Raw genomic sequence first — 15,421 nt, 5'->3', positions numbered from 1 at the left:
TGCTTTGGTTAACAAGCATTAGCTGCAAGAGGCAGCTGAAAAGTTTTGGTAACCCTGGTTTGGCCTTGGGTTGAGGAAGCGCATTTTGTATTGTGCAAAGTGACAGGCACATAGAACGGACTGCATATGTGTGTAATTTGTTTCAACCATAAATAGTAATGGAGCAGCCATACTGCTGATTGACAATTTGCATGACTCGGCCAGTTTTGTAGAATGTGAGCATTTTCGTGGAGATCACTGAATAACAGCATAAAAGTTGGTTGAGGGTGAAATAAATGCCCAGTGCTAGTATTCAATCTATTTGTTTGGTTAAATCTATTAACTTTCTTAAAGTTGGAGCAATAATCCTGTTTTATGAAGACAAACATACTTGTACTACAAATTAATTGAAGAGCTTTTACGGATTCAATAATAATAATAATAATAATAATAATAATAATAATGTTTACTGGAAGTAAGTTCTCCTGTAGTCAGTGAGACTTGCAAGTGTGCTTAGGGGTAGCTGTATCTGACAATTGCAGGTTCCTAATACATACATTTGTGTAAGCATCCTTGTACATTCTTTTTTGTGCATTTTCTTTTTGTTCCCAATTTTGGGATGCACTACTAAATTCAGATAAGTGCAAATTTCTAAGGATTAGCTCTAGTCTGGTTTATAGAAGCATCTATTAGGTACGCTCATATTAAAATTCAGACTGTTTTAATTTCTCCTCCATCCCTAACTGTGCACAGGATTGTAGCCTCAGCCTTTTCCCTCTGATCTTTCTATAAGTTGTGGAATGTATTCTTCCATCCATAGGATTCATGAGCGGCAGATGGATAAGCAAGCAAGGAGCTTGCTATGGAAAGAACACATGTCTGTTTTGGGGGAGGTGGTGGTATTCCTTTGTGGGGTTTCTGGTTCTTGTTTTTATCATGTATTTTGTGGTTTCATATTGTATTTTTATGTTGTGAACAGCCCTGAGATCTACGGATGAAGAGCAGTATACAAATTTAAGAAACACATCTTACAAGGGGGGTGGGGGTGGTTGTACGGGCAACCTGCCTTTAAATAAACCTCTTTGCTTCAATCTGCTTTGGCAGCTTTTGATTGGGGGTTTCGTGTGTCCAGCAATGCCTACAAAATATCTGCATACTAAGAGTTCTGTTTCATTTGAAATGCAAATTGCTGATTCAAATTCGCAGCAGCCTCCGAATACTTTAATGAGTAGGTAAGCAAATATACAACTTCCCTCCCTTCCCTTCATTATTCACGGTGCTGTCAATCCAATAGAGAAGGTCAGTATCCATTATTCACAAGAGGGAAATTGCACATGTAATTCCCTCCATCTCAGATCAAGGCTAGTCTGTATTTTGCTGTCCTAGAATCAAGATACAGTAGTAGCAGAGCTGGTAAAAGAGCATTAATAATTCTGTTCACATTCAGAACACTGTGAAACAGCAAGATCAGCCTCCAGATATTATAGCTGGTTAAAATAGAATATGACTGGCATGCCAGACAGTTTGCATTGTACCCTGGTTTTTTTTCTAGGTGCTGTTGAATCGATCAGTATCATTTTGCCTTTGTCCTTTGCACTGATGTCGGTTTGTGTGGACCCAGAATCTTAAAGCCCCAAGAATAGCCTGGCAATTTTATTTCAATCTTTTCAGACTTGGAACTGCAATCATTTAAGCATCTTTCAGTACCGAGATACCAGGAAAATGGGGAATCAATTCTGTGTTATGCAGTCAATATATATGCCTGATTATTATTGGTACTGTTTTTCGTGGTGTTTTCTGTTTTGTTGTATGCCCCCCTGATGGTTTTTGATAGGTCAGTACAGTGGTACCTCGGGTTAAGAACTTAATTCGTTCCAGAGGTCCGTTCTTAACCTGAAATTGTTCTTAACCTGAGGACCACTTTAGCTAATGGGGCCTCCTGCTGCCGCCGTGCTGCCGCTGCATGATTTCTGTTCTCATCCTGAAGCAAAGTTTTTAACCCGAGGTACTATTTCTGGGTTAGCGGAGTCTGTAACCTGAAGCACCTGTAACCTGAAGCTTATGTAACCCAAGGTACCACTGTATATACTTTTTAATAGATTAAAATATGTGTATTGTAAGTCAGCATTCCTGCACATTTCCTCCTGAAATGCAACTGGCACCTGCATTTCTGGCCCTCCAGTGCCAGCTGAAAGCCTGGCTCTTTGCTTGGGTGTTTGAGCAATAAAGGTGCTGTTTTGGAGTTCTTGCTCCTGCCCTTTGTATTTTTATCCATTTTAGTTTTGAATTAGATGTTTTTATTTCTTTTATAAGGGACGCGGGTGGTGCTATGGGTTAAAACACAGAGCCTAGGACTTGCCAATCAGAAGGTCGGCGGTTCAAATCCCCGCGACAGGGTGAGCTCCCGTTGCTCGGTCCCAGCTCCTGCCAACCTAGCAGTTCGAAAGCACATCAAAGTGCAAGTAGATAAATAGGTACCGCTCTGGCGGGAAGGTAAACGGCGTTTCTGTGCGCTGCTCTGGTTTGCCAGAAGTGGCTTAGTCATGCTGGCCACATGACCCGGAAGCTGTATGGCGGCTCCCTCGGCCAATAAAGCGAGATGAGCGCTGCAACCCCAGAGTCGGTCACGACTGGACCTAATGGTCAGGGGTCCCTTTACCTTTATTCCTTTTATTGTGTACCACTTACAGATCTTTGGGTGCAGGGTGGTATGTGCAAGACAGATAGTCAAATACATTTTATTGCTACCAATCTATTTTGTCACAATCTTGGGTTTTTTCTTTTTTGCTAGATTTGCTTAAACAGGTTTAGATTGCCAGAATTAGCTCTCAGGAGCAGGAAGGAGAGGAAGGAAAGAGGAAACTTGAGTGTCCCCAGCATACTGTTAGCACCTGGTTTTTGCTCAGTGGTTTCATCATTGAAAAGGGGATGACATAAAACCTTGAGGGAACAGAATCTAGAAGAGAGAGAAGAGAGAGCAGGAGGAGCTGAGAAATCCCCCATTGCCACTTTCTGAAAGCTCTGCTGCAGTCTCTAGTGCAGACTTGAAATGTCTGACAGATCTTGCAGATACATCGCAAACATATCATGATCAATATTAAAGCCCTGAACCAAAAGATGCAGTCATTCCTCTATTGTATGTCTTACAATGCTGATCAGGGCCAAGGCAGGGGAGATCAATACATCATTTGGTTGGAAATCTTCGAAGAGATGCCTAGAAGCCTTCAGCAAGTTGGTGTCCTCCTGATGTTTTGTAGTAGGTAGCCTGATGAGAGTTGTAGTTCAAAACATCTGCAGGGAATCAGGTTGACAGAAGCTAATTGAGTGTATATTGCGGTTTAACCCTCTGCTCCTTTACTCCTTCCGCAAAATAATTCCACATTTGCTAGCCAGGGTATCCAGATTATGAACTCTCTACTTAAGCAGGGACAGGCCAACAATAGATTTAAGACCAGAAGGCATCTCACATACGCTGAAAGAGATACTGGCAGGCACTACCAGCAATTCACAGCATTTACCAGCTCATCTTATGCCTGAATTTGGGAACAATCCAAATTACAACTGATTGGATGGAAGGCTCCCTCCCCCCTCCAAGTGTATATATTGGAGAATAATACCAATTGTAGCTGATGAGAGGTGGAATCTTTCTTATTCCCACCCAAAAATAGCAGCCACTGGTTTTGTGTGGGAAACTCATCATAACTGCTACTGGTTTTATGTGCCAAACTGATCATAACAGCCATAATCGTAGCTGTCCAATGAGTCAGTTGCGAGGTCCCTGCCTTTCCACAGTTGCCTCTTCTCCAGGGTTTTTCCCCAAGCAGTCATGGATGGTGTCTGTGCACAACCAATCTGTTCTGCTTTTTTCATTTCTCTGCATGTTCAAGGAGACCTGTGGGGGAGGCAAGCTGGTCACATGAGGGGGGGGGACTCCCTAGATTCTTCAGCAGCCTGCCTCATCACTGCCTCTTGGTCCACTTCCTCTCCAGCCTCTGCTTCTGCCTCTGAGTTTCAACTGCTCTCTGCTACAGCCTCTTCCTGTTCACTAAAGCCTGTTGCCTCTTCAGATTCTGACACCTCCTCCTCCCAGTCTGCTCCCTCTTCTTCCTCTGACCACTCATGTGTCATTCCACCACCAATCCCTGGGCTCTGAGCCCTCTTCCCACCACACCTCTGCATCCAACCAGTCAATGACAGCCGCAATACTTCCAACAGCAGCCAGTCAGATGCCCCTGGGAAGCTCACAGGTAGGCTGTGATTGTGATGGTTACTCCACACCCCATTTGTCTCCCACATCTACTAACAGAATTCATCTGCTACATAATAATTACATCTTGCAACCCTTTCTTTCCTTTGCTGTTTCCAGGAATGCGATTTGAGAAGAGAGTTGAAAGTGCATCCTCATATAAATACAAAAAGAACCCACACTGACACTTATAACTATTTTTGTATTTTATTGTGGAACTGAGCTTGTTTCCTTTACATCAAATATCCTCAACAGAAGACGGGATATTGCACACAAATATCATAAAAGCACTACATATTACTTTCACTGGAAACTAATTTTCTACATTAGATATGACTGGATAGAATAGAAGTGATGAAGGATTATAAGACATAAAACCATACACAGCTGCAGACCGACACAAACAAGACCATTCGGAACAAGAGAGAGAGGAGTGTGTGAGGAGCTTCTCAGCCAGCAACAAGACTTTCTCGCCATGGTTTGGAAGAATAAATGGCTGCATGCAAACATGTGAAAGCATCCTGGAACTTCAGAATTGCGCTTTTACCAATGTGAGTACAGCCCAGTCTTGTATGAATAGAATGGAGCTCCTAAAGCTAATTCAGTGCAGAGAAGCATTCCCCCCCCCCCATAAATGTTCAAGGTTTAGATGCTGCATTTTTATTTATTTAGTTAAAATCACAGCGAACTTTCTTCTTTTAAAATAGCAAGCATCTTTAACAAGGCAAATAATACAATTTGCAAATGCGTTTTGAAGAACTGCTTGTTCCTGGTTTTTTGTTTTGTTTGTTTTGTTTTGTTTTGTTTTGTTTTGTTTTGTTTTGTTTTGTTTTGTTTTGTTTTGTTTTGTTTTGTTTTGTTTTTGGGGTGGTTTGTCAACTATTCAGTGAGAATATTATCACTTACAGAAACTCTCTTTTTGTTCTGTAAGTGTAAAGATTGTATTCCCCCCTCCCCATTGCTTAATAATGCCAGACCACAAAAACTACTATTTTCCTCTGAGCAAGAACTTCTGGTTACATATGGACAAAGAAGAGGCCTAGGACATAAAATTTATAATGCAGAGCGTCTCCTTGGAGCGGGAAGCATTGGGGCAGGGAGACTTGGAATTTTCCCCAGCAAATTTATTTTCTCAGTTCAGTGTTTTTAGGTTCCTAAACTGCTTAAGCTATTGAAGACAGCTAAATACATTCATATACACATTTGGATCCATTCACCACAGTATGAGAAGTTAAAAATAACTCAAAGAGACGAAGAATGGGAATGGAATCAAAAAGGTAGGAATTGTTGTAACCAGACCCACCATATGAAGATGAAAAGGCATGCAAAAGAAGATCCATTTTAGGCTACAATCTTATGCACAATTACCTAGTAGTAAATCCCACCAAACTCTGGGGATTAGCTTCTGGGTAGACATGTATAGGACTGTACTGTCAAGTTGGGAAATGGACTGTGATCTCGCCTAAACAGTCACTGAATTTCATTCAATGGAATAGTACTATCATAAAGGCTACAACTAGGGGAATGTTACCAATGGGTAATACCATCATTTTCTAGAGTGCTATCAGCACTCAAATATTGACACATTAAAATTAGGCTAATCAATATTGAACCATGCTTCTAGTAATCTGTGCTGAGCAGCAGAGCTCAGAATCAGTATCCATGGCATTTCCTGGTTGACTGTCAATAAGCTAATTGTGTATGGCTGTAACTAACACAATTAGGTTAGTTGCACAGGCAAGAAAGGCATTAATTTGGTCAAGAGGAGTTTTTCTTTTTAATAAAAAAACGACACTGCCAAAATTGGCTGCCATTGAAAACTTGTGTGTGCGTAAAAAGCAGATTTGTTTAGAAAATTTATACCCCACTTTTGCAATCTTATTCAGAATCCTGAAACGGATAGCTCAGGCTATCCAAGAAATTGTTGCACAAGAGGAAGGCGCTCCCCTTCATGGTGGGGGGATGGGTATCCATCTCATACACTTTCCATCGCCCTGTATCCTTGAAAAGATGTTCCTGAGGGTTCTCGAACCCCTAAGAGCCAGTTCTCAAGAAGCACATTGGGTTGCAGACCTGTGCGCATGTTTCTGTGTGCAGATTGATCAGGGACATGGCTTCTGCACAATTGAGATCTTTGAGATGAAGCCGTACAGAGTATCATTTTTTTTATATACAGGAAAATGTTTGCTGATATCCAAGAGCTGAATGGGGCTATCAAACATTTTTGAGGCATTTAAAAGAAGAAGTAGTGCACCCAACATAAATACCTGATTAAATTTTTGTTCCTACAACAAAATATGCATGAGAACGGTTGAGGATGTTCTTAGAGTGAAGGAATGTTAAGGCCGGATTTGAACCCCATTGAGGCTGCAGTCCTACATGCACCTATGTGGGAATAAGCCCCCCTTGAACTGAGTGGGGATTATTTCTGAGTTAGGCATACATAGGACTGCACTGCTATGCTGATTTCAACTAATCTATGGGACTGCTGGTGTGCATATGACTAGAAAGACTGCCACTTCTCGGAGGGCGTGGAGAGATGGCAGCTTCTCTTTTGTACATATTCATTTAATATTGCTATTTAGGGCTGAACTAAAAGAAAGTCTTCATTTTTTAATTAAAAGAAGCAGCTTGTTTGGAAACAGGCCAAGTGGCTACTTTCACATACTCGCTTGCTGTTAACGGCATTCTTCTATTTATTTATTTGCAATATGTTTATAAAATATTCTCCCACTAAAAATGATTTAATTTCTGCTTACATATAAAGTGGGGGGCAGATCATAAAACAAATAATTTCTGCACAGTTCATTGATAAATGGAATATTGTGTTAGTAACTTGGTAGACCCAAAGCTGCAGAACCCTGGAGACCTACTTGGGAATAAGCCACACTGCACTCAGCAAGACTTGCTGCTCGATCCATAACGGGATTAAGACTGTAAAAGGCCAATCCTCCTTGACCCTTTGCTAACAAGGCAAGCTCAGGATGTGGTGCAGTAACAACTGTGGCCAGTGCATCGGCACACTTAATGTGCTGTTGATGGTATTGTGCTAACTCATCCAGTGTGGACGAGGGCACTGCCCAAGATGCACCACATCAGAGATGCTGTGTAGCTGGGCTACGAAAAGCTAGTGTTGAGCTGCAAAAGGGGCAGGCAGGAGTACCCAGGGCTCATCAGCTATGTAGCATTTCAGCTTCATGATGCCAGCAGTTTCAAATTACAGGTAGCGGAACTAACTTCCCCCACTTCAGGATTCTGGTTTAACTATACTGGGACAAACCACTCTGTGCTGTGGTGCAAATTCCTCTTTAGGTTTGAGCTGTTCACATTAGGAAAGAAGCATTGTACATACACTTAACTTAGAAATTCTGCCTCTTTCCACAGTACATTTCCCTTTGTCTTTCGTACCACAATCATATGGAATTTTTAAGGACGCGAGTCCCAAACTACTGCTAGTTGCTTCCATGTATATTATTCCAATAAAAGCAAAGAGACCACAAGAACACAAGCTTTTGAATGACCTGGGTGAAAGAATAAATAAAGTAGCATCGCTACAAAAGTCAAACAAAAATAAAATATTAGAACTTTTTTAAAAAAAAAATGCACAAAACATTTAACAAACAATATTTCACAGCATTAACTGGGCTAACACAGCCCAAATTAAAAGGGGGGTTGTAGTAGTATGAAAAATAATTTTTTAAAAATTAGCAGTGCAAATACACATCTATAAAATAAAAATAAACAATGTTAACCATTGAAATAAATTATAATAGAAAATAAAACGATATAAAATCCACTATTTAGGGAATCAAAGCATTCTGCAAAAAAACAATTGGCACAGAACAAAGCGAATTCCTATTACGGCGGTCATGTAAATTCCTTACAAAACCACAAAATAAAGCGTAATGGATATTGTTATATGCAGTGATAACTGCGACCCAGTCCTCAAGATATTCTACCAGCACCAGTAAGATTTCCATGAAGCTTCAGGTACTACCACAGGTTCTGTGATGCCCTAACCCTTTGACAACTGCCTTAATAATGAGTAGCCTTCCCTCAAGCTGTGCGTGATAGTTGGCTTTTTAAAAAAATCAAAACTTCTGCCCCAAGGTAACACAAATTCTGTGACAACTGAAGCTTAATTCTGCAAGATGCATAAATTATGCACATTTGCATGACTTCTCTTATGTTGCATAATTAATTTTCTGACTGCTAATCTTGGGAAAATGCAAAAGGTTCCTCAGGGTACTGAGATTCCCGCCAGCCACTCCTCTGGGTCCTCCCTGTAACCATAAGGGTTAAAAAGAGAGGAAGAGCGCTGAAATTCTCAGAAAGCTGAATTCTGTAATCAGCTTTTCTGCACCCTTCACAGAATTGCAACATTCACACAATCCTAGTTTTTCTTTTGGAAGGGATCTGTAAATACGGGGAGCACGAACTTGCTTGAGCTAATTTTAAGACAGGTACCAGGAGAAAGGAAAACCTACAGTAGGTAGAGCCAGTTCTTCTGCTGCCCCAACTAGTAGCCCTGAACAGTTGGAGAAGTGCATTGCAGCAGCATCCCAAAAAATGTCGCGGTGCAACTGCCAATCATAAGCTGCTTTCGTTGATACATCCCGCCTCCAAAAAAACATTGCCACAAGCAAGTGTTGGGTTGCTTGTGCCCTTGGGCCAGCCCAGAACCTAGGCAGTCTCCTGGCGAAAAGGAAGCCAGCCTGCATTTTAGTTCTCGGGTTCTTTAATCACTGACACATAATAGCATTTTTTTAGTGTGCTCCCTGCAAAATTATTATCGGCAGTTAACTATGTTCAATAAATACAGTACTTCATTCTCACCAGAACCTCAAAATAACATTACGCACTTGTCTTACAAAACTACTTAAAAAAAAAAATCCCTTCACCTGATTTTTTTTTCTTTGCAATTTTCCTGTAAACAAAACTTCTGTTTAAAAATTCATCTATTAAAAGTTCGCACCTAGCTAAAAAAAAAAAAACAAATCTGTACATTTGTTCCCATATTCGCTCTTAAATTAACAGTCAAAATAAGGTGAGACAAGGCTCCAAAAGACTGTACAGAGTGCAGAGAACCTTTTGCAACATTCTGTATGTGTTAATTTCTGGTACCGGGTGCACCCTTTCTTTCACAAGGGAAAAGGGGGAGGAGGAGAAAAAGCAGACTTTCCAAAAAAAAAAAAAAAAAAAAAGGCTTGCTGTTCAGGTGCACAAATGAAGTGCTCAACTTACATGCATAATTCATAGCACCAAGCTGTTTGACCAATCAGAGAGGTTTCCAGTAGCACACATGCACACGCATACTTCTGTACTGGTGTAACTATAATCCTACACAGATGTTTTTATAAACTTGCTATCTTGCATTTAAAAAATAAGTGCATCAAGTATCTTTGTACATTCAAGTCACATTCTAAGGCAAATTGTCTACCATAGGTACTCCCAACTGCTTTGGTATGTTGCTTCAGTAAACTTGAGTGTGACTTGGGTGTTTCAGCATGCAAGTTTGTCGAATTTAAGAGTAGACTAGATGTATTTTTCACTGGGAGCATGCCTTAGACCAACATGTTTGCATGTTAAACCGAATGGGGTTCAAACTACTTGCATATATTGCCTAGGAGAGTTCTGTGACGCGAATATGACATGTTCAAAGTGAAGTTGCCAACAGCAAGTGAGTGTTTTGTATCTTACGTCCCTTCAAAGCCACATTCGGTTTCACGTAATTTTCTAGCTAATTTTGTCACTAAATTAAAACGCCCGCTCTTGCAGTAATTCAGACTAATGCAAACCTACATCTTTCTTTTTTATGTGATGGCAGACTGCAGGAAGCAATATATTGATTGCTTTGAGAGTAATGCAAAACTAATGATTTTATTCTCCTCTACTCCTCTCTCTCGCTTTCTCTCCCTGTCTTTCTCTCAAGGGCAAACACCCCCATACCTGGCAGAAGTCAGCAGTGTTTGCTAGTGCATGGTTTCCAACTGTTCAGCGGAGATGAACCAGAATCTGCAGGTTTTGCAGTAATTTGAACCCTATGGTGGGAATACTGTTATTTCCCTTAGCAATCAGCAAAAGACTGGAAAAAAAAGATTAGTGACTTGCATCACAGTATAGCATTTGGCAGGTATATATATATATATATAGTTCGGCAGCTGAATTAGATGGGTTACATTAGAAAAGGTGTTTTCAAATTGAAGAATGTCTGGAAACAAAGTTTAAGGTTGTGATGCATTGCTTTTTTTCTTTTTCTTTTTCTACAGTTCAATCTTGCATGCAGGGAAAGATTCATCTTGCATAACAACAGTGCTGCTGCTCGCCAGTACCATGATGTTAAGGTCCTGTTGTTTCTCATGGGTCTCTTGATACCATTCCCTCATCACCTCCGAATCATGGGTAGGGATTAAGGTCACCTGCAATACAAGAATACGAGAACAGAGGACACATTAAGATCAAACAGAAGGCGGTATTAATGTGTGAGCAAGTCTTGAGAATACTGGCCCCCATTTGGAAAGAATACTTCTGTGGCTAACACCAGTAGCAACTAGGTGCGACAAAAACATTTATCAGAAGACGTGGATTTTGAGATGTTGAGAAATCTAAACTCTATCTCAAGGCATATGGTCCTTATGTAAACAAGACAGAGACTACTTGGGGTACAGTATAGAACTTCAACCTCTACAATTGTGAAATGGGAGCCTCTGACATTTTAGGCACTAAGTTCTACATATCCACATTTTTCAAAATACTGAACACATGATGTGCAACACTATCACATTTTTGTATGGCTGAGGGCATCTTTAGCCCCATCCACGGAAGAGCTGCTTCTCCATAACTGGCCTCGGCCCATTATAATTGTTAATTAATTACCTTCTGCATGTGTGTCTTGAGGCAATCTACACAACACAGTAAAAATAGTTAAAGCAGAAAATAACAGCAAATGAACTAAAAATAAAATAATATAGAAGGACACACTCATGGCAGAGGCCTATTAATCCAGTTGAGAAAGCTTGACCATGGTGTTGGGTTATTGAAATGTTACCCCAAAATGGCTCACAGAAAACCAGTTTCCAAGCATTGAGCACAATGTTTAAAGATGTACTTAAGCCATACTCAAAATCTTGGATATAGAACATGAAACCATTAAAATATATAGTAGACACACAAAATTGGGTATGCCTTGCATTTGAAGACATGGGACTACCACATTGCGTCTAGTTCTGCACTTAAACATCATTCAAAGTCTGAAAAAGGCACCTACAGTAAGGTTTTGGTAATATGCAAATAGTCAGTTAAAATGTATGATTAGTAATTAACACAAACTGTGGAAGATTAAGAGAAAAAACAATTTTCAATATAGCTCTAGTTGTTGTTTTAAATCATGAGCTTATGAGAACACTTTCCTCCCCACTGGCTGTATTCACATGCCATGGTAAACCATAATTATTGATTTACAGTGAACACACAGACAATTGCTAACTTGATCCTCTACTAGCAGGGTCAGAGCAGCAAAGCAGAAGTCCTGACAACTCAACTAAAGACTGCTTTGTTTTCCTCCAATTGAATTGCCATGTGAAGCCAAGGTTTGTTCTTGTTTTGCCAACCATGGTTTGTTTGGGAGAAATAAACTATGATTCCTGACTCAGAAACAATGCTAAGTCCGTGCTTGTTTTTCCATGGGAGTGATCTTTATAGTAATGATAAACCATGCATTCTGGTTTTACCATGGCATGCAAGAGGCTCACTGTGACCAGAAAAAGCTTGAAGAAACTTGTTATCAAATATGAGGCACCTCTCAGCATCTTGTTTTAGGAGATTTCTCAAAGTTCCTTGTCATTTTTTTATCTCTTCAGATTTTAATTCACAAATACTGGAGAGCCTACCTGCATGTTGCTTCCCCACTGAGCCTTGCCCTCCAGCAGAGAATCCAGGACAGCCCTGCTCGGTTCTTCAGCAGCCGGATCATTCCCACTCACCACGTAGTAGGATGACCTCACCCTCTTGAAAAACTCTACATCGACATTCTTGCTGTTGCTGTGGTTGGGAATATAGACCAGATCCAAATACACAGGAGGTCCGGGAGGCACAGCTATAGATTTTGTTTGTTTTACATTTCCAGGTCCTTAAAAAAAAAAGCACACAAACACACACAAGGGTCTTGTCTGAGTTATTGATGAGAAAATGTGACCTTAGAAAACACGTAATTTAAAGTTGGACAGAACTAGCTTGTCACACTTTGACTGTGGAACACATATTCTCCAATGAATACTACTGACTCTTAAAAGATTTGCTAAAATATTACAGTTAAAGAATCAAAGACTGCTTAGTGAGGAGAACAAGAGGGGAAAATATACCTGATCAGTTCTTATATAGTTTTGTTTTAAACCCTCATGATCAGGTACTTTGTATCATGTAATAGGATTGGTTAATTCAAGAATTGTCATGCAGAAACTGTGATTATTAAATTGTCATTCTAAAAAATAGGATTCTTCAACAGAATTTATGGAACATCAAAATTTTTGGGAAATTCCTGAAGGAGGTCCTTCTATTATACAGTTTTCAAGTTGGAAGAACTACTGTCCCAAATGCCAGCTGAAAGGTCACTCAGATGTTGGAACCAGGAAAAGGTTGACCCAGACCATTATGATGAGAGCTCTAAGCAAAACCATGGCAGAACAGTAGCACCTTGCAAGATATATAAGAGCAGCAATGCAACTGCGTTTAAGAACTGAAAGTAAGATTTTCTAAAAAGAACTTTTGGGAAAGCGGCCAGGAAGAAATCAGGAGATCAGTTGCTCAACTTGTTCAAAAGATGTAGGTTGTGTTTACGTTCAGCACCTTCCAAGTTTGTGAGGTCAAGTACTCATTCTCACCAGCCACAATTCAACATTATGCAATTTCTCATGTTATTCATCTTTGTTGTTGTTTAATGCTCCTATTGCACAACAGCACTCCCCAAAAATTAAACAAGAAGGGGAATGGGAATCAGTATATGGCTTCCTATATAAAGAAGTAGAAATACTAGGAGATTCAGTATCACAGTGGATGCTAATCAAATACAGCATAGGAGAATATGCAAAATGAAGCCAGGACTGGCTGGGTATTGTGCTACCACAGTACTGTGCTACCATTGTACTTCTTCCATTCATGAAAAAGAAACTGGTAATACAAGGCTAACAGAGATAGGATATACAGAAGCAATAGCACATGCTAACTGCAGTGCTAGTTCTGCAAAAAAGGCAGGATACCAAAGGCAAAATGGGAAAGCCATTCTGGTTTGGTTTGGTTTTTTAAAAGGCTGACAATTAGCAGCTTCTAATGCTTACAGTTCTTTCAGAAAATATGAGCTAAGGCACCAGGGGAGTGCATGATGAACATGGATTACATCTATGTGTATGCTTGCATGTAGCCATCTTTTTGCTATTTCTACTGTTCTAGGCATTCATGAAAATTCAGGAAGATCTGCCCATAGGCTTCACTCTGTAAACAAGAAATAGCTCTTATACACATTCCACCTTCCTCACTTTTCACTATAGTTCTTCTAGCAATCAATACAATACCAAACTCTTTGATGGGCACCTCTGGACCTTTTCTTGTAGCCAGTTGCTTGGCTGCCTAAAATGTACACAGTGTTTCATTTCTACAATAAGGGATGTTATAGGTCAAGGCATTCTCAGAAACCTTTTACCTGCTAACTGGACCCTTATTCTTTCCGAAGTAACAATAATGTACATGGTATCTAAGCCTTTCCTTCTTTCTGGAACAGATTTTACTAGCACAATGTAAACCATAGCAGCAGCATTTTTACTGCCTAAGGTGTGAGTAATACACCTTTAGCTTCAAACACCTGTATGTGCATTGACCACAACATTCAACTTCTATCACTATTTTGGGAAGCAGCCGTGTCTGCTTTTGAGCCTCTGTGTGTCTTCCCAGTCCAACCTGTTATTCAGGACTGAATTAAAACAATCGGAAAAAGCTATGCCCCTACCCATTTACTATAAAGGGGAATATAAAAGCGGCTATAATATAATTCCCTTTTCACAGAGGAGGGTGTAATTTGCAGACATAGGAGCCTACACAGATGTTAAATGTAGCAGCACATTGTCCAAACTCTATGGCATTACACAGTAAGTAAATAAGTAGTAGTAGTAATAATAATAATAATAATAATAATAATAATAATAATAATAATATAATATATCCATAGCAAGCATTTCTGCCATGTCAAATCTGGATCTATTCTCAGTCATTCTTCAATAACAAATGGATAAACAAATATCCATGAATAATTAACGTTTGATCAAAATACTGTTAAACTGTACAATGGATGGCATCAAAATTATGGAAAGCAAAAGCAGGTTTATGGTTGCATATGTGAAATGATTGTTTTTAATAACCAATGTATAAGCATAGGTACAAAAAACAGGCAACAGAATTCATACTTAAAACTAAGCCAAACCATAGATAACTGTGAACAATCAAGCATGTCTGGGCCCAGAGGTAAAATAACAGCCACTTTGCTCTTCCCTGCTGCTTCAATACCCCAAATCAGCCCATGGTTTCACTTAGCATTACATGCAAATCTGAGCTCATGCTATGTATCTGCAAAATAAGTCACGAATAGTAAGCAAAGAGCCAATCTTGGCTACAACTTGTGGTTTGTTTGGAGTGGATGAAACCATGAACACATATGTTCACACATATTGCTAAGCCAAGTCATGCCATGCTCTGGGTAGCATGGCAGCAGCAGGACTGGGAGAGAAGGGGAAAAGCCATGATTTTTGCTCCAGGATGCCTCATGATTGCAGTTTGCCTTAGTTTGCCTTAGCATTATGTGCAAACTGGCCCGCTATCATAGCTACGTTCTCTTTAGATGATCGTTTCACAACATAGGTTGAATCTGTAGCTGAAGCAAACAAGTGCTGCATCTAGGGTAGGACTAGATCCTTCTGGCCAGATCCTTCTCTGCTCCTAGCTTCGCAAGGCCATATTTGACAGGTGGGGCTGCCCACCTGTCAGTCACAGTGAAAACAAACAAATGGGTGTTTTGAAGTTCTGAAGTTGAGGCTTCAAAGCACAATGCAGGGCTTGCAAAGAGCCCCATGTCATGCTTTGAAGTATCTGAGGCTTTACCAGTGGCTGATGGGAAGAAGAGCTGAAGTCTGCTGCCTGAAGCCATCTACTGTG

At 40.1% G+C, this 15,421-nt stretch overlaps 1 protein-coding gene across 1 annotated transcript in view; it reads right to left on the bottom strand.

The window, feature by feature from the left end:
- Positions 1-7,820: 7,820 nt before the first annotated feature.
- The window catches only part of MAP1B (microtubule associated protein 1B), a 67,134-nt gene continuing 59,533 nt past the window's right edge, over positions 7,821-15,421 (bottom strand). Inside the window, exons 6-7 of the mRNA XM_081881165.1 lie at positions 12,115-12,353; positions 7,821-10,644 (exon numbers count right to left, since the gene is read on the bottom strand). Coding sequence (XP_081737291.1) covers positions 10,489-10,644; positions 12,115-12,353 — 395 coding nt within the window. The 3' untranslated portion in view covers positions 7,821-10,488. The remainder of the gene's footprint in view (positions 10,645-12,114; positions 12,354-15,421) is intronic.

Source organism: Podarcis erhardii (assembly GCF_964252035.2).
Source record: "Podarcis erhardii genome assembly, chromosome: 11".
Classification (NCBI taxonomy): domain Eukaryota; kingdom Metazoa; phylum Chordata; class Lepidosauria; order Squamata; family Lacertidae; genus Podarcis; species Podarcis erhardii.
The sequence above is the reverse complement of the archived record's forward strand: the minus strand, read 5'-3'. Positions and strand labels throughout refer to the sequence as shown.